Source organism: Hemitrygon akajei, chromosome 20 (assembly GCF_048418815.1).
Source record: "Hemitrygon akajei chromosome 20, sHemAka1.3, whole genome shotgun sequence".
NCBI classification, from domain to species: domain Eukaryota; kingdom Metazoa; phylum Chordata; class Chondrichthyes; order Myliobatiformes; family Dasyatidae; genus Hemitrygon; species Hemitrygon akajei.
The window spans coordinates 31,655,878-31,681,643 of record NC_133143.1 but is presented as its reverse complement, the minus strand read 5'-3'; the positions used below and the strand labels follow the sequence as shown (position 1 = coordinate 31,681,643).

The 25,766-nt window shown below is 39.8% G+C and overlaps 1 protein-coding gene across 1 annotated transcript in view; it reads right to left on the bottom strand.

Moving 5' to 3' along the window:
* LOC140713929 (uncharacterized) overlaps nt 1-25,766 on the bottom strand; it is a 49,910-nt gene that overhangs the window by 11,338 nt on the left and 12,806 nt on the right. The window contains exons 4-7 of the mRNA XM_073024625.1: nt 21,987-22,052; nt 13,291-13,434; nt 5,436-5,511; nt 618-759 (exon numbers count right to left, since the gene is read on the bottom strand). Of these exons, the coding sequence (XP_072880726.1) occupies nt 618-759; nt 5,436-5,511; nt 13,291-13,434; nt 21,987-22,052 (428 nt within the window). The remainder of the gene's footprint in view (nt 1-617; nt 760-5,435; nt 5,512-13,290; nt 13,435-21,986; nt 22,053-25,766) is intronic.

Below are 25,766 nucleotides of genomic sequence, written 5' to 3'. Positions count from 1 at the left end.
AGGAAATATCCTCTCCACATCCACCCTATCTAGTCCTTTCAACACACACAAAATGCTGGGGGAACTCAGCAGGCCAGGCAGCATCTAAGGAAAAAAGTGCAGTCGACGTTTCAGGCCAAGACCCTATCAACATCCAGTAGGTGTCAATGAGATCTCCACATATTCTTCAATATTCCAGTGAGTAGAGGCTCAAAGCTGCCAAATGCTCCACATAAGTTAACCCTTTCATCCCCAGAATCATCCTCGTGAACCTCCTCTGGACTCTCTTCACACACTGCCAGTGTGAGAGTTTGAAAATATCTGTGAATACACCAGCCAGGTGGTTGGCACAGGTCTTCAGTACTCAGCCAAGGACCCTGTCTGGACCAGATGCTTTCCTTGGATTCACTCTCTTGAAGGCAGCCTGCATGCCATCTTCAGATACTGAGACCAAAGGCTCATTGAGAGATATGGAGATATGGGGGGTGGGGTGAGCATGGTGGTCCACACACCTTGGCATACAATCTTTTGTCAGTAAATGGCTTGAGAAAAACAGAGTGAACTTTAAAAAGACACAGGCTCCATTGATAACTTCTATAATCAAATTCTGTGAATGTATGTAGATAATTACTTCATACTTTTTTTGATCTTCATCGTCCAAATCTTTGGGAATACTTTGAAGTAAAAGGCCACATTCCTTACTTCTTTTGACAGCTTTCTCTTTCAATGATGGAAATGAAACTGGCTCATCTAATATTTTTCCTTGTGAATAATGATGTGCTAGAAAAGAAATAATAAATTACTTTGGCTCCAAACTATTATCCCTGCCTTGCTATGCAAGGTGTACACTTTAGGCTTTCCATATATACCGCCTATTCAAACCTCCCCCACCCCCGGAAGTCTTCATGTTTTATTGTTTTACAACATTGAATCATAATAGATTTAATTCGGCTTTTTTGATACTGATCAACAGAAAAAGACCCTTCCTGTCAAAGTGAAAACAGATCTCCATAAAATTATCTAAATTAATTACAAATATAAAACACAAAATAATTGATTGTATAAGTAATTACCCCTTTTAATATGACACACCAAATTATCACTGGTGCAGCCAACTGGTTTTAGAAATCACATAATTGGTTAAGGTGTCCTAGCTATATAGAAACTTGTGTGCAGTCAAGGTGTTTCAATTGATTTTAGTAATAATACACCTGTATCTGGAAGGTCCAACTGCTGGTGAATCAGTATCCTGGCAAAGACTACACCGTGAAGACAAAAGAACACTCCAAGCAACTCCACGAAAAGGTTATTGAAAGCACAAGTCAGGAGAGGGAAACAATAAAATTTCCAAGTCACTGACTTTTCCTTGGAGTACAGTTAAGTTAATAATCAAGAAATGGAAAGAACATGGCCCAGCTGTAAGTCTGCCTAGAGCAGGCCATCATCAAAAACTGAGTGACTGTGCAAGAAGGGCACTAGTGAGGAAGATCACCAAGAGACCCATGACAACTCTGAAGGAGTTACAAGCTTCAGTCATTGAGATGGGAGAGACTGCATATACAACAATTGTTGCCTGGCTGCTTCACCAATCGCAGCTTTATGGGAGAATGGGAAAGAAAAAGTCACTGTTGAAAAAAAACTCTCACGAAAACTCAGCTAGAGTTTGCCAGAAGTTAGGTAGATGACTCTGAAGTCAGCTGGGAGAAGGTTCTATGGTCTGATGAAACCAAAATTGAGCTTTTCAGCCATCAAACTAAATGCTCAAGCACCCCACATCATCAAAAACACACACATACCATGAAGCATGCAGCAGTGCAGCCAACCCTGGAACACTTGTGAAGGTAGAAGGTAAAACAAATGCAGCAAAATAGAAAGAAATCCTGGAGGGAAACATGATGCAGTCTTCAAGAGAACTGCGAATTGGGAGAAGATTTGTTTCCAGCAAGACAATGACCCCAAGCATAAAACCAAAGCTACACAGGAATGGCTTAAAAACAACTTAAATGGCAGAGTCCAGACCTCAATCCAAATTAGAATTTGAGGCTGGACTTGAGAAGGGCTGCTCACTCATGATCCCCATGCAATCTGACAAAATATGAGCAATTTTGTGAAGAAGAATGGGGAAAAAAAGCATTGTCTAAATGTACAAAGCTGATAGAGACCTATCCACACAGATTCAAGGCTGTGATTGTTGCCAAATGTGCATCTACTAAATATTGACTTGAAGCGAGGCAATATTTATGCAATCAATTATTATGTGTTTTATGTTTATAATTAATTTAGATTACTTTGTAGAGATCTGTTTTAATTTTGACACAAAATATTTTTTTTCTGTTGATCGGTGTCAAGAAAAACCAAATTAAATCCATTTGATTCAATGTTGTAAACTTCCAGGGGTAGGGGTGTGAATTCTTTTTACAGGCACTGTATTTGAACAAAAAACAGGAGCAAGACTAAGCCAATAAATTCCCTCAAGTCTATTTCACCTAACAATAAAAGAGTGGAATTCTGGCCTGCTATTCACACCCTCACCAATCTTTTCAAGTTCTAAACAGGGTGATAGCCCAGCTCAGTGATTAGTTTCATGTCACAGTAGTCTCACTATTGAATGTATGAGATCATGTGGCAAGTTCTCATTCGTGCTGATAAAACTACCTTTGCACCATACCTTAAAAATAAAACATGGCTTTTCAGCTTCACAAACACCCTAGCTGTATTAATTGTGATCATTGTTCTTAGGTCTGGTACCATCCAAGACACAGTGAAGACGTGAATTTGAACCAGATGTGTGTATTCATCTGGAATGCAAGCACAGATAATGCACATACATTCCAATGTAAAAAGGAACTGAATAAATTAAATGACAATAATTTTAAAATCTAGGCATAAAATGATTAAATGTAAAGATGCTTAAAAAGTAAAGAGAGATAGTTGAAGGCTGTTTCTTGAACTGAAGGTTGGTGAATAGTAGTGTGCCACAGGGACTGGTGCTGTGACTGACCTTTGGTGCTCGTTAATTGCTGGCATTCATAATTAAAGGTTTGAGCTAATTGTCTGAAGCAATTATATTTGGGGCTTTCAATGTGGTCCTAAGTAGAAGATGAACGTGTAAGATTAAAGACATGAGAATTAGTATCCTGGAAAGAAAGTGGTTATGTGACAGAGGGCATTCCTTACACACTTGCATTCACACACAAACATTGCCTTATCATTCTGCTGTTGTTATGCCAAGTGTACACACTTCAATGTCTTTCCCACTATATTCTCATAATGGGTCCTAAACTCAGCTAATGCATTTGAGTTGGCTTTATGGTGCCTTTCCTGCCATACATGGCAGAATATTCCATTTCTTTAGTACTGGGGAGATTTTGTAATATAATTGGAATGACATTGTGGGGTGCATCATATTCTAATTCATGTGTCGTCTTAGGTTAATTTTGTTGTTAATTAAAAAGGATATGTCCTAGTGCTGAATAAAAAGAGAGATAGAGAGATAGAGTTAGAGGTAGAGTTAGAGATAGAGAGATAGAGAGAGAGAGGATAGAGATAGAGAAGGAGATAGAGAGAATGCCATGAGTTCATACTGGACAAGAAGTACTTTGTAAGTATGGAGTTATTGTTGTGTTTACTTATAGATATCATTTTGTAAATATTGAGTTTTCTTTTCACTATTTTCACTAATTTCTGTAAGTTTGATTTTTGATGCACCTAATAAACACCCTTACACTCAAGTGCTAAGCAACTCTAGCCATTTATTCTTTGGTCATAATCCACATATCTAACAGGATGACAGACAGGAAGCAAAAAGTAGGAATAAATAGGTCCTTCTCCACATAACTGGAAGAGTGCCTTTACTAATTTAAGGGTTATTGGTTTAATAGTCTGAGCCAGAATTTAATTGCTTACCCCTAATTGTCCTTATAAAGGTAGTGGTAAATTGCCATCTTAAAATTGTGGCAGTTCTTGAGGTGTGGGTATGCACTCAATAATGTTAGGGAGTGAATTCTCAGCTTTTAATCCAGCAATAGAGAAGGAACAGGGATGAACTTCCAAGTCAAGATGGTGTGTGGCTTGGAGGGCAATTTCTGAGTAGTGGTGTTCTCATGTACTTGCTACCCTTATTCTTCTAGCTGGCAGAGGTTGTGGGTTGGAAGGTACTATCTAACAAGTCCTGGTGGGTTGCTGCAATGCCTTCTGTACATGACACACAATGCTGCTCCTGTGAGTCAGTGGTAGAGTACCCATCAAGTGGTCTGCTATGTCTTGTATGATTTTAAGATTCTTGAGTTTTGATGGTATCACAGAAATTGGTGTTTGGATCCCAGCTACTCACCATATATATTGATATAGATAAGGGAGATATATGTAATATCTTCAAGTTTGAGAACAACACAAAACTGAGTAGGATTGTGACTCGTGTGAAAGATGTGGAGATATGAGTAACAAAAGTATGACAGATGCAATACAACATGGAAGTTACAGTTAATGATTAACCATCATTATCTGAAGAGCAATAGCTGGAAGAAAGGAAAAATGTAGCCAGACTGTGGTGTCCTTGTACATTAGTCAGTGGAAGTAATTGTACAGGTGCAGTGAGTGATTATGGTGGTAAATAGACCTCATTGAAACTTAATCCTCATAAGATTGGAGAGACTAAATACTTAAAGAAGTTCCTGATGACAATTTATTACTATTTATTTTTGCTCAGCTGCATATGCCCAGCAATTATTGGACAATTGAAAGAAAATGACAAGGGTATAGTTCTGGTGAAGGATGGGGCAAGCAAGAAGTGAACATACAAATCATATGAACACAAAATAAGAATATAGGAAGAGAAGTAGGTACAGAATGGACAAGTAGAGAAATTGCATTAGATTAAATTAAATTAATTAATTAAATCAAATTACATCAGAGGTATAACATATTATACATCAGGTATTTGACATAAACCATTGCCGTTCAGTAACTCGACAAAGAACACTCAGAGTAATTTAATCTTCATGTTTCAAGTAACCTAAGGGATTACTTAATAAATGTATCTTTTTCCACATGAGAATAATTATCATCTTTGGAACAGTTGGGATTCTTTTCAAAAAACCATAAAAATTCTTAATATTTTGAACTTATCACTGAGTCATTACAAAGAAGACCAGGACTCTTTCAAGCATTCCTTAAGGTAGGGAGAAATGGAAGAAGCACTAACATAATTGTTCACACCAGACAGAAATTAGGGTGGAAATGAAACTGACCATAATTATAATTGAATTAGTCCCTTCCTTAACAGGTTCTGTACTTTGTCACTATAACTTCAAGCATTTCAAATTTCCCACACTGTTCTTGAAAGTTTAGAATTTATACAGAATTCATATTGTTCTACCCATTACATTACAGAAAAGTAATAGTTCACTTCTAGTACGGTTTTATGTTGCATAATTTTAAGCATGGTAATATATTACCTGGTTTTGGTCTCTTGGCAATAAATGGCAAGGTTTCACTTTCAAGATACTTTTTAGAGTCAGTATACTTCTCATCCTGTATAATGAACATAATCACGACCTATGAGAGCCACAATGATTGGAAGCATTTTTTTTTTACATTTTTATAATTGCATATAACCTACTGGAGTAGATAATCTATCATTATAGAATGAACTAACTTGAATATTTTCTTTCAACTGGAAAGTTTGCATTAACCGATAGATATAAAAGTTAAAATAGACAAATGATCCTGATTCCAGGAATGGGAAAGATGACAGAAATTTAGTCCAGAAACAAATTGCTAAGCAAAAAAATGTATTAAGTCCTTTTTTAAGTGTTTTTACTTTTATCAAGACTACTTTTATCACTAGCCATCACAGACAACGTGCACTTCAGTAAGGCCTTTGAAAACTTTTAGCTTCAGCTATTACATACAACCTTATGTCCCATCCCTCTCACATACTACAATATACTGGCCATCTTTCCTCTTCCCTTTCGGTCCTGATGCAGGATCTTGACTTATACCTTTTGCCTCCACAAGTGCTGTTCAACCTTCTAAATTTTACCAGTGTTCTATTTTTCATCCTTCATGGGAGACTGGTGCAAATGTGACAAGATCATGGAACCCAAAACAAGTTGGCAAATTGCAACCAAAATGCTTTAGAATATATTTCCACTAATCTACTAAGAACAGGATTGATAGGGGCCAAAAGGTATCATTCTATGAAAGTAAAATTCCATATTATTAGTTTACATCTTTTTAGAGAAAGTCTCCCTTCTCTCTATTCTTTCTGATGATCATATGGGTAAAAGCTAGCTTGGAAATGTAAACTATGACAAGGTGATAGTTGATGATTGCCTGCACATGGTTAATGGGACTGACTTTTGATTATTCAAGCTCAGTTTCACTTTTAAAGTATGGGTCTGAACATTATGCATTGAAAGTCATTAACTGACAATCATACATACCCAAATGTAAAACCGATTTTAAGTATAGAAACTTGCATTCTGTGATCATTTGCTATAAGCTTCAAAGAGCCTTCTATATCAAAGTTGCTTTCTAAACTTTCAGTGCAGACCATGGGACTTTATATTGATTGCCAAAGCTGGCAGAATGTCTCAGCACTTGCAAAGATCTTCACAAGATCTGTACTGAGCACCAATGAAGTTTTCCCAAGAATATCTTTATCAACTAAGGGAAACTCTTGCCTGACGAACCTGTTGAAATTCTTTGAGATTACAAGTAGGATAGATAAAAGGGATACAGTGGATGTTGTATATTTGGATTTTCAGAAGGCCTTTGACAAGGTCCCACACATGAGGCTGCTTATCAAGTTAAGAGCCCATGGTATTACAGGGAAGTTACTGGCATAGATAGAGCACTGGTTGATTGGTAGGAGGGAATAAAGCAAGTGGGAATAAAAAGATCCTTTTCTGGAAGGCTGCCAGTGACTAGTGGTTTTCTGAAGGTGTCAGTGTTAGGACCACTTCTTTTTATGCTGTATATCTATGATTTAGATGATGGAATAGATAGCTTTGTTGCTAAGTGTGCAGATGATACAAAGATTGGCGGAGGGGCAGGTAGTGTTGAGGAAACAGGTAGGCTGCAGGACTTGGATAGATTAGGAGAATGGGCAAGAAAGTGGCAAATGAAATACAATGTTGGAAAATGCATGGTCATACACTTTGGTAGAAGAAATAAATGTGCAGACATTTTTTCCCAAATGGGGAGAAAATCCAAAAATCTAAAATGTAAAAAAACTTGGGAGTCCTTGTGCAGAACACTCTAAAGGTTAACTTGCAAACTTGCAGGCTGAGTCAACGGTGAGGAAGGCAAATGCAATGTTAGTATTACTGGTGACACCTCACTGAACAGTTTTGGGCTCCTCATCTAAGAAAAGATTTGCTTGCATTGAAGAGGATTCAGAGGAGGTTCACAAGAATGGTTCTGGGAATGAAAGGGTCATCATGAGGAACGTTTGATAGCTCTGGGTCTTTATTCACTGGAATTTAGAAGGATGGAGGGATCATCAAAACACTTTGAATGTTGAAAGGCCTAGACAGAGTTCCCCACGGTGGTGGAGTTTAGGACAAGAGGGCACAGCCTCAGGATAGCGGGGTGTCCATTTAAAACAGAGATACAGAGAAATTTCTTTAGCCAGAGGATGCTGTATTTATGGAATTTTTTTACCACAGGTAGCTATGGAGGCCAAGTCATTGGGTGTATTTAAGGCAGAGATCAATAGGTACTTGATTGGACATGGCATCAAAGGTTACGGGGAGAAGGCCAGGAATAGGGTTGAGGAGGGGAAAAAAGGAACAGCCATGATTGAATGGCGGAGTAGACTCAATGGGCCAAATGGCCTAATTCTGCTGCAATATTTTATGGTCTTGTGGTCTATCTACACTGCCAAAATCTATTAAAGGCTTAGAAAATATACAGATTTGGAAAAAAATAGTAGGAAAGATCAGCAGTCTGAACAATGAATAATTTGCCCCATTATCTGAAACTGCAAAAGGTAGATACTGTGGATAGTGGACATTCAAAATTTTAAAAATAGAAAATACTTGAAATGCTCATAATGTTGAACAGATGAACCTGATGCACATACTTGTGTCTTCAATTGGATGTCAGGTTGCTGGTTCTTGTGCTCACTTTAATTTTAAGAAGCTGGGGTCTTTTGGTTTTTACATTTTCCATTATAATATCCCTTTGTCTTGCGAATGATCCTGAGCTAGATGAAAGTGTAGCATGTTTGGAAGATGCAAAGAAATTTCAGAGATAAAGAAAGGCTAGGTAAAAAGGTAAGGATGTTACCTAGGGGAAGATTACGCTTGTGACAGAATGGAACACAAGGTTCACTGATGACTGCTGGAATTGTGGGCTTGTAATCTGAAGAGAGGGTATGCCAACTAGGTCACCAAGAAATTTTAAAAATGAGAAATTACCTCATTGAAACAAACAAAATTCTTAAAGGAGCTTAAGTGAGGAGATGCAAATTAATGTTTCTCTGGCTAGGGTCTCTAGAATCAGAAGAGTCTCAGAATAAAGAATTTTTACAATTCTGATGAAAGGAGTTGAAGCTTTAACTACAAACAAGAGAAAATCTTCAGCCGCTGGAAATCAAAGCAACGCACATCAAAATGCCGGAGGAACTCAGCAGGCCAAGAAACATCTATGGAAAAGAGTATAGTCGATGTTCCGGCTGAGACCCTTCTTCAGGACTGGAGAGAAAAAGATAAGGAGTCAAAGTTAGAAGGACGGGATGGGGAAGAAGAAACACAAGCTGATAGATGAAACCGAGGGCAGGGGTGAATTAAAGAGCTGGGAAGTTGATTGGTGAAAGAGATACAGGGCTGGAGAAGGGGGAATCTGATAGAACAAGACAGAAAGCCATGGAAGAAAGAAAAGGGGAAGGAGTACCAAAGGGAGGTGATGGGCAGGTAAGGAGATAAGGGGAGAAAGGGAAAAGGGATTGGGGAATTGTGAAGAGGGTGCATTACCTTTAAATCAAGAAATCAATGTTTATGCAATCAGGTTGGATGCTACCCAAACAAACTACAAGGTGTTGCTCCTCCAAACTGAGTGTGGCCTCATCACGATAATAGAGGAGGTCATGGACTGACGTGTCAGAATGGGAATGGGGAGTGGAATTAAAATGGGTGGCCACTGGGTGACTCTAATTTTTCTGTTAGATATAGTGTAAATGCTTGGCAAAGCGGTTTCCCAATCTACATTGAGTCTCACTGACATACAAGAGGTTACACCAGGAGCACCAAATACAGTAGATGACCTCAAAAGGCTCACGGTGAAATGTCACCTCACTTGGAAGGATTTCACACAACGACTTCTTCATATAATACAAAAATTCTTAATTTAATAAGTTTCCATACACATTCCAGTTTAATAAGTTTAGGTTGTAGAAGAACACTTTGGATCTAGTGATCATAATTTCAAGATGATTATGGAGAAGGATAGGATTGGTCTAAAACTGAGATTCTAAAGTGGCATAAGGATAATATTGATGGCATCGGAAGGGAACTGGCAGGGGTAGAAATGGGATAGGTTGTTTACAAAGGGATGCTTTATAAGTTGGAGGCTTTCAAAAGTAATATATTGACAGTACAGAAACTGCATGTTCCTATTAGAATAAAAGGCAAGACTAACAGGTTTAGAGAAGTTTGGTTATCAAGGGATATTGAGATCCTGGTAAAAAAAAGTCATATATCAGGTATAGGTAGTTTGGATCAAGTGAAGTTCTTCGGGGAGTACAAGAAATGCAGGAGGAAACACTTAAGCAGGAGGGCTAAAAGAGGGCATGAGTCTGCTCTGACAGACAAGATAAAGGAAAATCCCAAGAGTTTCTACGGGTATATTAAGAGCAAAGGGATAGCAATGGACAAAAGTGATCCTCTTGAAAGTCAGCATGGTCATCTATACATGGAAATGAAAGAGATGGAGAGATTTTAAGTGGATTTATTGTATCTATATTTATTCACAAAAGACACAGAGACTATTGAAATGAGGCAAAAGAGTAGTGGGGTCTTGGACCGTATCTGGATTATGGAAGAAGTGAATTAGTTCTCATCCCTCAGGCCTAATGAGGTTCTCCTTGGATCTTGTGGGGCCCTAGCAGAGATGTTAGCCAGTGAGGACTGGAGAATAGCTACTGTTGTTCCACTGTTCAAGAAATGTTCAAGAATAATTTGGGAACTTATAGGCTGGTGAGCCTGATACAAGTTGTGGATAAATTATTGTAAGGTAGTCTAAGGACAAAACATACAAGGGTTTGAATAGACAGGGCCTGATTAGGGATGGTCAACATGGCTTTGATCATGGTAGATCATGTCTAACCAATCTTGTAGTGCTTTTCAAAGAGTTTATTTAGCCTATGTCTAGTTGAATTTCTCAAACAATCACTCTGTTTGCTGCTCGAGTCGGTGACGTTTAACGTATTAGCCATCAATGCAGCTAAAACACCATATACTACATGTAAGGTGGAAGTGAAAGTAAGTAGTTTAGGGATTTAACACGATGAGAGGCTTAGAAGTAAAAATTTGGTGCAGAGTTGACCAGTTCCTACATTGACTTCAGCAAGGTCTTTGACAAAGTTCTGCATGAGAGGTTGGTCCAGAAGGTTAAGTCACTTGGCATTCAGGATGAAGTAGTAAACTTGATTCAGCATTGACATAGCGGGAGAAAACAGGGAGTGGTAATAGACAGTTGCTTCTTTGATTAGAGATCTGTGACCAATGTTGTACCATAGGGATCAGTGGTGGGTCTGTTGTTGTTTACCATATATTTTAAAGATTTGGATGATAACGCGGTAAACTGGATCAGCAAATTTGTGGATGACTCCAAGATTGTGATGTAGTGAACAGAGAGGAAAGCCATCAATGCTTGCAGCATAATCTTTATGGACCATCTGGGAAGATTGGGCTAAAAATCAATAGCAGATGGAATTCAATTGTGAACAAATGTGAGGTGCTGCAATATGGGAGGACAAACCAGGATATACAGTGAATGGTAGGTATCTGAGGTATGTCATAGAACTAAAGGACCTGGGAATACAGATACATAATTCCTTGAAAGTGGCATCATAGATAAATAGTGTTGTAAACAGACTTTAGCACATTGATGTTCATAAATCATGGCACAGAATACAGGAGTTGGGATATTATGCTAAAGTTGCACAAGATTGAAGATCTTGTGCAATTGTTTAATGTCATTTCCTGTACACAAATGTAAAGGAGAATGAAATAATTGTTACTTCATGTCGGATGCAGAACAATAAAAGAACAATAAAAATTGTAAAAACCCAATAAATATAAATACATAACTTGTATACATAGATTGATTGTATGTTCATAAAGTGAAGCCAGGCTGTATATAACATGACTGACTGACTGACAGGAAATAATAAAGTAGTGGTGGAGATGTTGATCAGCCTTACTGTTGGAGAAAGTAACTGTTTTTCAGTCTGGTGGTCCTGGTGTGGATACCACACAGCTCTTCACCAATGGTAGGAAGAGAATCCATGAGCAGTGTGGGTGGGATCCTTCATGATGTTACTAGCCCTTTTCCAGCACCTTTCTTGATGTCCTTGATGGCAGGTAAGCTGGTGACACATTAGGCAGTTTTGACTAGTCATTGCAGAGCTTTCCTGTCCGCCTCAGTGCAGTTTTCATACCAAGCAGTGACGCAGCTTGTCAGGATGATATCTTCTTCACATCTGTAGAATGACACTTGTTTGGATATGCAAAGTTCAGCTCTCTTCAGCCTCCTCAAAAAGTAGAGGCATTAGTGAGCTTTCTTGACTGTGTAGGATATATTCTTCGACCATGAGGGGTTGTGCATGATGTGCGCTCATGGAAGTTTGAAACAGCTTGCAGTTACCACTGCTCTGCCATCAACGTAAAGAGGGATACGAGTGGTGCGAACTCTCCTAAAGTCGATAACCATCTCCTTTGTCTTGATGACATTAAGGAAGAGGTTATTTGCCTGGCATTAGGCCTTCAGCTCTTCCACCTCCTCTCGTTAGGGCCTCTCATTGTTGTTGGTGATGAGCTCTACCACTGTCGTGTCATCAGCAAACTTGACGATGTGATTGCTCGAGTGTTTGGATGTGCAGTCATGAACGAGCAGAATGTACAGCAATGGGCTCAGCACACAGCCCCGGGGGAGGCACTGTGTTGAGGATGATGGGGAGGGAGGAACAGTTGTGCATCCTGACTATTTGAGGTCTGTTTATTAGGGAGTCCAACACCCAGTTGCACAGTGGTATATTTAGACCAAGGAGGAGTTTGTCCACCGAGGTCTATAGAACAATAGTGCTGAATGCTGAAATGAATCCCAAAACAGCATTCTGTAACAAGTGTCCTTGTTTTCTAGGTATGTCAGGGCCAGATGCTACAGCATCTGTTGTAAAACAGTTCTGCTGGTACACATATTAGTGAGTGTCCAATATGGCAGAAATGGAGCTTTTGATATTTGCCATTATCAGCTATTCAAAGCACTTTGTGATGATTAGCATCAATGCCACCAGGAGGTAATCATTTACTTCTGAAGGTGTGGAGTTCTCTGGTATAGGGATGATGGTGGCGGATTTGAAGTATGAGGGGACAGCAGCCCAGATGAGGTGTTAGTGAGACTGATATTAGAGTAGTAGATGCAGTTCTGGTCACCTACCTACAAGAAAGATATTAATAAGCTTGAAAGAGTGTAGGAAAAATTTACAAGTATGTGCTGGGACTTGAAGATCTGAGTTATAGGGAAAGGTTGATTAGGTTAGGATTTTTTTTTTTCCTGGAGTTCAGAAGAATGAGGGAGATCTTATTGAAGTATACAAAATAATGTGGGTGAATAACTGCAGGCTTTTTCACCTCAGGTTGGGTAAGACTAGAACTAGAAGTCATAGGTTTCGGGTAAAAGGTGAAAAATTCAAGACGAATCTGAAAATATGCAAGGGGAATCTGAAGGGAAACTTCTTCACTCAGATGGTAATGTGAGTGTGGAATGAGCTGATGGCAGAAATAATAGATGTGGATTCAATTGTAATATTTAAGAGAAGTTTGAATAGGTACATGGATGAGCAGGTTTAAGGGATATAGTCTGAGTGCACATATGAGAGTAGGCAGAAGGTTGGGTCGGCATAAACTGGATAGCTTAACAGATGGACTGGATAGCCTAAAGGCCTGTTTCTATACTGTAGTACTCTATGACTATGACAGTTATATTTACTTGACATAAAGAATGACTATTAGCAATTCATCAAAAGCATAACAATTCTTGACTACTTTTACTTTTATACTACACTATTTTTTTTCTTTTTACCAATTCCTTCAAGCAAAAAGAAAGAGGTTTTCCTGTATGTATGACATCTCTCATCCATTTATTTTCTTCTAAATATTTCTGAATGTGGTAAAATCCATTTTGTAGCTGAGACTGCTCAGTTGAAGGGACTTGATTTTTCTTCACCTACAGAACAAGCAATTAAAATTATTTCTGACAAAATTAAACAAAGAATGCATTGGTATATTATTGTCACATCCACCAAGATACTGCAAAAGAAACATATCCTGAAATCTATTTATACAGATCAAATCATTAGACAGTGCATTGAACTAGAATAAGGTAAAACAATAACAATGCAGAATAACATGTAGAAGTTACCTAAAAGATGCAGTACACGTAAATGATAAAATGTAAGACAATAACAAGGTAAACTGTAAGGCCAAGAGCCCAACTCAAAATGGCACCAATTAGCAGTGACTCTGCATGCATCTTCTTTGGAATCATTAATTATTTCTGTTTAGGACTGCTACACTGAAATCTACAAACACAGCCACACATACCTCAGTAAGCAAGATTGTTATATGACATTTTAAAAATCTATCAATACTCAAATCTAACAATACCAGCGGACCCAGATGGCAGACTTGGGTCGTGAATGCAATTCTCCTTTAAGAAAACCGAAGCATGGACACCGAGCTGGTCTGCAGATACATTTGAAATGCAGAGGTTTTAGACCACCATCCCTGACTATCATACTCGTAAATGTACAGTTTCTGGAAAATAAAATTGAAGACCTCAGAACAAGATTACTGTATCAGAGGGGTATGACGGACATACTTCCTGGTACTATATGGAAACATGACTATAATCCACCATGTCAGACACCTCGCTGCAGCCTGATGGCTTCACCATTTTCCACCATCATCCTGAGTAGGCCAACGTCAGGGAGACACTGGAGGTAATAAGTACCATAACCAACAGTGAAAACAGCACACCCAATGCCTTCCCAATCATTGTGGGAATAAGTTTCTAAAGAACTACCACTAACATATCAGCTGTGGAACCAGAGGAGCTAACACACTTAACCACTATTATGCTACCATCAAGCACGCTTACTGTGCCATCCCACACTCACTCTTTGGAAAGCCTGATCACCTGGTTGTATTTCTACTCCTAGCATATAGACAGACACTAAAGATAGCAGCACCAGTCGAGAGAACCGAGAAGATATGGTTAAACAAAGTGGTGAAGCGCTTACAGAACTGGATAATATTCAGGAACACATATGTGAATCTGAACGAATATGCCACAGTTATCACCAATTTCATCAAAACCTATGTGAATCAGTTTGCATCTCTGAAAACACAGCAAACATATCTAAACCAAAAGTCATGGATGAACCAGCTGATTCATAGTCTGCTGAGGTCTAGATCTGTAGCATTCATGACCTGTGATCCAGAACTATACAAGAAGCCCAGGTATGACCTATGGAAGGCTATTTCAAGGGTGAAAAAACAATTCTGATTAAAGTTAGAAACAGAATTGGATGCATTTCAGCTCTGGCAGGGTTTGCAGGCCATTACTTCCTCCAGCGTGAAACCCAACATCATAGATAGCTATGATTACTTACTCCCAGCTGAATTCAAAGCCTTTTATGCATGCTTTGAAAGGGTGAAAAAAACTTCAGCCATGTAAATCCCTGCAATATCTGTTAAATGTGATCACTGTCTCAGAGGCCAACATCAGAACATCTTTCAAGAGAATGAACCCTTGCAAGACCTCATGTCTGACGAATCTTATAAAACTTTTTGAAGATGTAACTAGTAGAGTGGATAGGGGAGAGCCAGTGGATGTGGTATATTTAGATTTTCAAAAGGCTTTTGACAAGGTCCCACACAGGAGATTAGTGTGCAAACTTAAAGCACACGGTATTGGGGGTATGGTATTGATGTGGATAGAGAATTGGTTGGCAGACAGGAAGCAAAGAGTGGGAGTAAACGGGACCTTTTCAGAATGGCAGGCAGTGACTAGTGGGGTACCGCAAGGCTCAGTGCTGGGACCCCAGTTGTTTACAATATATATTAATGATTTAGACGAGGGAATTAAATGCAGCATCTCCAAGTTTGCGGATGACACAAAGCTGGGCGGCAGTGTTAGCTGTGAGGAGGATGCTAAGAGGATGCAGGGTGACTTGGATAGGTTAATGAGTGGGCAAATTCATGGCAGATGCAATTTAATGTGGATAAATGTGAGGTTATCCACTTTGGTTGCAAGAACAGGAAAACAGATTATTATCTGAACGGTGGCCGATTAGGAAAAGGGGAGATGCAACGAGACCTGGGTGTCATTGTACCCCAGTCATTGAAGGTGGGCATGCAGGTACAGCAGGCGGTGAAAAAGGCAAATGGTATGTTGGTATTTATAGCAAAAGGATTTGAGTACAGGAGCAGGGAGGTTCTACTGCAGTTGTACAAGGCCTTGGTGAGACCACACCTAGAGTATTGTGTGCAGTTTTGGTCCCCTAATCTGAGGAAAGACATTCTTGCCATAGAGGGAGTACAGAGAAGGTTCACCAGATTGATTCCTGGGATGGCAGGACTTTCATATGAAGAAAGACTGGATCGACTAGGCTTATACTCACTGGAATTTAGAAGATTGAGGGGGGGGATCTTATTGAAACGTATAATATTCTAAAGGGATTGGACAGGCTAGATGCAGGAAGATTGTTTCCAATGTTGGGGAAGTCCAGAATGAGGAATCACAGTTTAAGGATAAAGGGAAAGCCTTTTAGGACCGAGATGAGGAAAAACTTCTTCACACAGAGAGTGGTGAATCTGTGGAATTCTCTGCCACAGGAAACAGTTGAGGCCAGTTCATTGGCTATATTTAAGAGGAAGTTAGATATGGCCCTTGTGGCTAAAGGGATCAGGGGGTATGGAGAGAAAGCAGGTACAGGGTTCTGAGTTGGATGATCAGCCATGATCATACTGAATGGCGGTGCAGGCTCGAAGGGACGAATGGCCTACTCCTGCACCTATTTTCTATGTTTCTAAGACATTAGGTTCTGAAGGTGTACCTGGTAGGGCATTAAAAATCTGTGCTAACCAACTGGCGGGAGTGTTCAAGGACATCTTCAAACTCTCTCTGCTGCATTTGGAGGTTCTGCATTTAAGTCCCGATGAAGAGTCTTGGCCCAAAATGTTGACTGTTTACTCTTTTTCATAGACACTGCCTGGCCTGCTGAGTTCCTCCTGCATTTTGTATATGTAGCTTAGATTTCCAGCACCTGTAGATTTTCTCCTGTTTGTAGCTGGAGGTTCTCACCTGCTTCCAAAAGGCGACAATCGTATCAGTGCCCAAAAAGAGCAGGGTGAGTTGCCTCAAAAACTATCGCCCAGTTGCACTCACATCTAATGTGATGAAGTGCTTAGAGAGGATGGTTATGCCAGAATCAACTTTTGTGTAAGCAAGGACCTGAACCTGCTGCAAGGTCTACAGAGGATGCAACCTCACTGTCTCTCTACTTGGCCTTGGATCACCTAGACAATAGCAATACCTATATTGTTTATTGATTATAGCAACATTCAACACAATCATACACTCATTTTTAATCAAAAGAATCCAAAACCTGGGCATCTGTGCCTCCCTCTGCAACTGGATCCTTGACTTCCTCACTGGGAGACCACAGTCAGTGCAAATCGGAAATATTGTCTACTCCTTACTGAGAATCAACACTGGCACACCTCAAGAATGCATGCTTAGGCACTGCTCTAGTCTCACTACACAATGACTGTGTGGCTAGGCATAGCTCAGACACCATTTTTAAATTTGCTGATGACACATCTATTGTTGGCTGAACTTCAGATGGTGACAAGGAAGCACACAGGAGCAAAGTAGATCAGTTGGTTGATTGCTGTTGCAACAATAACCTTGTGCTCAAAGTCAGTAAGACCAAGGATTGATTGTGAACTTCAGGAAGGGGAAGTCGGGGTGGGGGGGACAACACATAACAGTCCTCATCAAGGGATCAGTAGAGGAAAGAGTGAGCAGTTTCAAGTTCCTGAGTTCCTGGGTGTCAACATCTCTGAAGATCTAACCTGGGGCCCAAAATGTTGATGAAATTACAAAGAAAGCACACCAACATGTATGTTTCATTAGGAGTTTGAGGAATCAGAATCAGGTTTATTATCACCGGTATGTGTTGCGAAATTTGTTAACTTAGCAGCAGCACTTCATTGCAATACATATTAAAGAAGAAGGAGGGAAAAAATAAGTAAATCCATTACAGTATATGTAAATTGAATAGATTAAAAATTATGCAAAAACAGAAATAATATATTAAAAAAGTGAGATAGTGTTCAAGGGTTCAATATCCACTTAGAGGCTGTTCCTGAATTGCCGAGTGTGTGTCTTCAGGCTTCTGTACCTTCTGCCTAATGGTAACAGTGAGAAGAGGGCATGCCCTGGGTGCTGCAAGTCCTTAATAATCGACAATGCCTTTCTGAGACACTGCTTCTTGAAGATGTCCTGGGTACTTTGTAGCCAAGATGGAGCCAACTAAATATACAACCCTCTGAGGCTCTGAGTCAGTCCTGTGCAGTAGCCCCACAAACCACCCCGCCCATACCAGTGATGCAGCCTGTCAGAATGCTCTCCATGGTACACCTTTATGAGTGTACTAATTGACATGTCAAATCTCTTCAAACTCCTAATGAAGTATAGTCACTGTCTTGCCTTCTTTATAACTGCACTGATATGTTAGCACCAGGTTAGGTCCTCAGCAACTTGAAACTGCTCACTCTCTCCACTTCTGATCCCTCTATGAGGACTGGTATGTATTCCTTCGTCTTACCCTTCCTGAAGTCCACAATCAGCTCTTTCGTCTTACTGAAGTTGAATGCAAAGTTGTTGCTGTGATACCGCTCCACTAATTGGCATATCTTGCTCGTGTACATCCTCTAATCTCTGTCTGAGATTCTACCAACAATGGTTGCATCATCAGCAAATTTATAGATGGTATTTGAGCTATGCCTAGCCACACAGCCATGGGTATATAGAGAGTAGAGCAATGGGTTAAGCACACACCCCTGAGGTGTACCATTGTTAATCATCAGTGAGCAGGAGATATTATTGCCAATCTGCACAGATTGTAGTCTTCTGGTTAGTAGGTTGAAGATACAATTGCAGAAGGAGGTACAGAGGCCCAGGTTCTGTAACTTCTCAATCAGGATTGTGGGAATGATGGTTTTGAATGCTGTGCTATAGTTGATGAACAGCATCCTGACGTAGGTGTTTGCATTGTGCAGGTGGTCTAAAGCCGTGTGAAGAGCCATTGACATTGCATCTGCCGATGACATGTTGTGGCGATAGGCAAATTGCAATGGGTCCAGGTCCTTGCTGAGGCAGGAATTCAGTCTAGTCATGACCAATCTCTCAAAGCATTTCAACACTGTAGATGTGAGTGCTACACGGTGATAGTCATTAAGGCAGCTCACGTTATTCTTCTTAGGCACTGGTATAATTGTTGCCTTTTTGAAGCAAATGGGAACATACAACTGTAGCAGTGAGAGGTTGAAAATGTCCTTGAATACTCCCGCCAGTTGGTTGGCACAAGTCTTTAGAGCCTTGCCAGGTACTCCATCAGGATGTTCCGCTTTATGAGAGTTCACCCTCTTTAAAGACAGCCTAACATTGGCCTCTGGGACAGAGATCACATGGTCACCGGGTGCAGCAGGAATCTTCACAGCTGTAGCCATATTCTCCCTTTCAAAGGAGGCATAGAAGGCATCGTGTTCATCTGGTAGTGAAGCATCACTGCTATTCATGCTATTGGGGTTCGCTTTGTAGGAAGTAATGTCTTGCAAACCCTGCCAGAGTTGTCATATATTTAATGTCACCTCCGTCCTCATTTGAAATTGTCTTTTCACCCTTGAAATAGCCCTCCGCAAATCATATCTGGTTTTCTGGTGCAGACCTCGGTTGCCAGACTTGAATGACACAGATCTAGCCTTCAGCAGAACAATGTACCTCCTGGTTCATCCATGGCTTTTGGTTTGGGAATGTACAGCAAGTCTTTGTAGGCATATACTCATCCACACAGGTTTTAATAAAGTCGGTAACAACTGCAGCATACTCATCCAGATTTGAAGATGGAACCCTTAATACAGTCCAGTCCACTGATTCAAAGCAGTCCTGTAAGCACTCTTGTGCTTCTCTTGTCCATACCTTCTTGGAGCTCACTACTGGTGCTGCAGTCTTCAGTTTCTGCCCATACTCAGGGAGTAGAAGTACAACCAAGAGATCAGACTTCCCGAACTGATGGCATAGAATAGCACAGTAGGCGTTCTTTACGGTGGTGTAACAGTGGTCCAATGTGTTGTTTCCTCTGGTATTGCAAGTGATCTGTTGATGGTAGTTTCTTAGTGATTTTTCCAGACTGCCCTGCTTAAAATCCCCCAAAACAATGGTGAAGGCATTAGGGTGCACTGTTTTGTGCTTGTTGATCCCATTGCTCAGATCATCTAAAGCTTGATTGACATTGCCCTGAGGTGGAACGTACACTGCTACCAAGATGATTCCGGAAATCTCCCATGGTAGGTAAAATGGACAGCACTTAACTGCTAGATATTCCAGGTCTGGTGAGCAGAATTGGGACAGCACTGATATATTTGCGCACCAAGAAGAGTTGATCATGAGGCATACTCCTCCACCTCGCTTTTGAGAAACTATAGATGTATTCTGACAGTGTATAGTAAACCCATCAATCTGAATCACCACATCCGGTACAGAAGGGGTTTATAAGGATTCCATGAAACAAAGGACACAGACAGTCCTAATGTCCCTCTGATTCAGCAAGCTAGCTCCAAGATCATCGATTTTATTCACCAGAGACTGCATGTTTGCCAGCAAAATAGTCAGCATTGGGAGTTTAAAACCCCATTTGTTTTTCAACCAAGCAGTTGTGTTTTTCAGCTGTATCAGACTGAAGTGAGAGTATCAGGCAGAAAAATGGACTCGAGGTGCCCCAGGAGTGAGAGACTTGGTATCTCACCAAAGATTCCCACAAATTCCTCTAGGTCTATCAAGAAGACTATTGTAACTAATTGCATCACTATCTGGTATGAAAGGGACATGCACAGGATTGGAAAAAGTTCAGAAAATTGTAAACTCAGCCACCTCCAAATTGGTCACTAACCTCCCCATCTTCAAGGACTCTTTCAAAAGGTGATGCTTCAAGAAGGTGGCATCCATTATTTAAAAAATACCATCACCCAGGATATGCCCTCTTCTCATTGCTATCATTAAGGAGATGGCACAGGAGTCTGCAGACACACACTTAACCTTTCAGGAACACCTTCCTCCCCTCTGCCATCGGATTCCTGAATGAACAATGAACCCATGAACACTACCTCACTATTTTTAATCTCTTTTTGCATTACTTATTTAATTTAACTTTTAATATATATTTCTTATTGTAAGTTATAGTTTATTTTGAATTATTATGTATTGCAATGTCCTGTTGCCATAAAACAATAAATTTCACAACATATGCCAATGATAGTAAACACTATTCTGACACCTTATTGTACAATAGGACCGTTCCACAGTCTGATAACAGGGAGATAGAAGTTGTCCTTGAGCTTGGTGCTATCAGGCTTTCGTATGTTCTGCCCAATGGGAGAGGGTAAAGGTGAGAATACTTGTCTGTCTCTATGTATTCCCTCTATTACAACTTCATCGCTTCACTTAACATTAACTCAATGACAGCCTGGATCCTGGCTTTGCAAAATAAGCTCTAAAAGCAATATGCAACAATTTTTTACAGGAACATCATCGAGTATCCTGACCAGCTGCATCACCTTCTGGTACAGGAATTGTAAGGCATCTAACCACAAGTCCGTACAAAAGACTGCAAGGGCTGCTATAAGTATCATTGGGGCTCTTCTTGCATTCATTAGAGATATTTATCAGGATTGTTGCATACACAGGGTCCTTGTCAGTGATCCCTCCCATCCATCCAATCTCTGACTCCCTACCATCAGGCAGAAAGTACAAGAATTGTTAGGATGGGCAACAGCTTCTTCCCGCAGGCTGTAAGACGACGGGACACTGTGCCACTACCCAGGAGTCATCACATAGTATAAAGCACCAGTAGAGTTATACTGTTTACTTTTTAAACCTGTATCAAACAAACCTTATTATATGCTAATTTATTTGTGGTAATATTGCTTTATGTGTTATGTGTGTGAGTTATATGCACCATGCTGTGCACCTTGCTCCTTACCTGGGCTGGTCTGTATGTGTACCTACACCTCCAACAAAGCAGTGACTCTTAAATGCCTTCTGAAATGCCCACAGTTTATTGGTAATTTGGGATAGGCAATAAATATAGATAAATAAAAATTGAACCACAAAGTGTCAAATAAGATTGCCATCATAGAAAAATTTTCATTGCATTCTTCTAAAACTGGAAATACTGAATTGTCAAAAATAATAAAATAAGGTAACAGCTGAAGAATGAAGAAAGTAAAGAACCCCATCTAATGAGTGTCAACAAAGGTTCAATAATTATGTGATAAAATGATGCAATTCCAAACTTACCATATTAACTCAAAGCTCTTCAAATAGGAAGGAAAATGGTAGCTATGTATTAGATATGATTCTTTTCATTACCTTTGGCACAGTACAGGTTTCAAAGCAGCAATGTTTACGCCAGGTTTCCATGCTCCTCTTACCTGTTCTGCTTTTCCTTGAAAAATCTTGTGTATTGGTTTCTCTTCAACCTTCTTTTCCAAGATCTTCTGTAAAGCCAGTATGAAGAGAAAATGGTTCAATTTAGATATTTTCAATTATATAAATGAAATACATGGTTACTCAGGTGGTACAATTATCCCATGGACTTTAAGAATATAGGGTTGTGTCAATTCTATAAGCTGTGAATCATCATTCTTGACAGTTCTCTTCAACAAAGTACTGAGCAGAAGGCAAGTACAACTCTTCAAAGATGGAAGTAAAAAATGGAAAGAATTAACTAGATCTGCAATTGCAAACAAGACTAGAAGAGATTGTAAACCATGTGACATTTTTGTACACTTGACCAAGAATGTATCTGGCTCTTTGGGCCAAAGATGAAGATTCCTGTGAAGTAGAAATGCTTGGTGGTCACAAACAAAACCAAACAAAGTTAACTGGGTAGATGTAAGTATATTCAAAGTTCCAACAAAAATATCCCAGTACATACAGATATTGGTGAGACCATAACTCAAATAAACAGTGAAATTTTGATCATTTACATTAAATTCACTTCATTGATTCCTGAGGTATGAGTACTTGATGGACTAAAATCACTAGAATTAAAAAACTGAGAGATAATCTCAATGAAAAAAAAGTCTGGAATTGGTGACAATGGGTTTAGAATAAAGCATGGTAATTCCTACCTGATACTGGGTGCACACATATGTTTCTATTAATGGGTTGAAAGGTGTCAACAAGCTTTTCATTCTTTGGTTGACCATCAATTCACTTAAAGTCCTCTGCAGTCTTGATAGTTTTCATAAATTATGAGAAACAATCAAATTCAAAATTTCTCACATACACTCTGCAAATGATTTATTGTGACTTGGAAAAGTAAGAGTATGGTTTATTACTAAAGCCCTGTTTGTTCTTTGAGTAATTAATCTTAATTTTAATTATAAATATCGTGAATGAAAAGCATTGGTAATGACACTGGCCCAAGGAGACTGATACAAGGAGAAGAGAATTCTCTTTTTTATTGGAGAGCAGCAGAGCTGAAGCCAAACAGCCTTGCCTGGACTATTCTGATCATTCAAGGTCTCAAAAGGGCCAATAAGCCAATACTATGCAATGATGTGTAAATACACAAAGTTTTTCATGGCCTGTGCAAGCCTTGCACTAATAACATACAAAAGTCATCTCTATCTGCAATTGTCCTTCTACCTAACTTAAATGCACTGTCAGAGCATATGAGCCATCCCCCATACATCTGACTCCTAACACCAAACACATCTCCAGGGCTAACAGCAATACATGTTTGATGAGCCAGAAGTTTTACCTTTAGAGATGATGTGACAAAGTATCTTCTTTTGCTCAGAGTGTGGCTGGAATCTGGAATGCACCGACTGAGTGGGTGACAGAGGATCACATATTATAGCTATTTGTATGAATACTTGAACCACCATGGCATAGAAGTCTAGAATGTACTGATATAAATGGGTTTATTATTAATAGGTACTTGATGGCTGGCATGGACATGGTGGGCCAAAGGTTATATTTCTGTACTATATGAGTCCATAACAGACATGTAACAATTAAAATACATGCAACCTCTTGCTGTGTCTCGTACACCAACTTGGCTCATTCATCGGCTCTGCAACAGTCACATGACTCAGCAGCAAGAACGTTACTTTTCAACCCATCTAGGGTTGGTATGATTTGGGGTTCAACCAAACAGGAGCAGCAGGATGTTCTGCTTAAAGGAACCTTGATTTAAGCAAATGCTGTGTAAATACTGCTCATACACAGTTATCAGTAGCCCAGAAATGACAGATCGTACACCAATTTAAAATTATAAAGAAAGTATACTTAACAATTTTCAACTTTATCAAACAGTTAACAGAGAAAGAAAAATAAAGATAAAAGGCTCCTTTGCAGTTAAACAAGTCTAATAGTGCGTATAAATGCTGGAGCCTATTTCTATAGTAGTTAGGAGTAGCTTTACTGAGGCCGCCGAATTCTCCTCATCAACCACAGTTGTAACTTCCCCTCTTGGAATCCTCTGTCTCACAAAGCACTCCTTACAATCAGGTCTCCCTTTTGGATGGGATCTTCCAGGCATCTTCCCTAGTATTTTTCTCTCCGCACCTCCCGCTCAAAACAACCCGAACCAGACTATTGACCTTCAGGAAACTCTTCTCCCCAGCTTACAAATGTTTCATGCCATCCCACTCCTGACTGGCTGACACAACATTCCTAAATTGAACAACATGGCTTCTTATCTTTAGCCGAATCCAAAACACTGTTACCAGTGGGATAAACTGCTTTTACAAAAAAACTGCTAAAATAAAATTCACAGCATAGCAATAGAAACCTTAACCAGGACATTACATTCTTTCCCCACTAATAATAGTCATGACTTTGGAACTTATTAAACTATTATTAATAACACAGTATTCAAATGAAGTTCGTGATTTCAGGATCTCCACTCGATTTGTAAATGGCAGTAACATATTTCACTATTGGGAAGGACGCAACACTGTTTCTCTGGTGCATCGTATGACAGCTTATCTGGGGGTTTCCTGACTTTCTGAGACCTTCTTATCTCATCGTCAGCTTCTTCAGCCTTGGGCACTTCTTGTGACTGTTTCTATTTACTTGTGGATGCCTCCCCATCTATCACTTGGGCCTTCCGGTGACTCAGCCGTCTGACTGAACTCAGCTTCATCCCCAATTATGTTGGAGCCCAGTTTGAGCTCACTGTCTATTGTCACATCTGCCTGTCCACTGGTAGTCCTCTCCATCATATCTGAGTCAGGGTTGGGAGATCCAGAAATTTCTTCATCAATTCTTGGGTAGTTTGCATACTACACTCCCATCTTCTCATCCTCCAAATCTGTACAATATTTAGTGGTTGGTCCCTCGTCAGGTCTTTGAATTGAAATTACACTATTCTCAATGGGTTACCTTTCTGTTCTCCTCCTTTTGTGCAGCATTCTCCTCATAGGTGTAGATTCCTTGTCAGAATCAGGATCAACCAGTACTTCCTGTCCTATGGGTAGAAGGTGATTCCGATGGAGAATTTTGACAGGACCATTCCCATACTCTGGCTTCACCCAGAAAACTGGTGCATTTGGCATCTGGCTCTTCACTATGTAAGGTGTAGACATCCAGTGGTCGGCTAACTTGTGCTTTCCTGGTAGCTCATTTCTTATTAAAACTCTGTCTCTAGACATCAGTTGAGAGAATCTATTTTTTTGATTACATCCCCTTGTTTCTTTGGTTTTGTTTGGTAACAGAAATTGTTGCTAGCTCATAAGCATTTTGCAGTTTTTTCTTTGTGCTAGACACATACTTGAGATACATATTCTGCCGCAAGTCTTTACCAGTGTTTCCAAAAATAGAGATCTACAGGTAATCTTACTTTACGTCCGAACATCAAATAGTATGGCAAGTAGCCAGCAGCTTCATTCTGTGTACAGTTGTAGCAATGTACTAAATGCCCAATATGTGACTTCACTTGTTCTTTTTGTTGGCATCCAGGGTTCCAAGCATGTCTAGCAATATCCAGTTGAATCATTGAACCTTTCAAACTGGAGATCACCGAGGGTGATAATGGCGTGGTCCTTGACTTCCCAATTCCAAGCATGCACAATAACTCATGTATGAGCCGACTCTCAAAATCCCTTCCCTGATCACTGTGAATCCTTCTTGGGAGGCCATAATTAACAAAGTACTGCTCCCATAACACTTTGGCAACTGTGGATGCTCACTGATCCTTT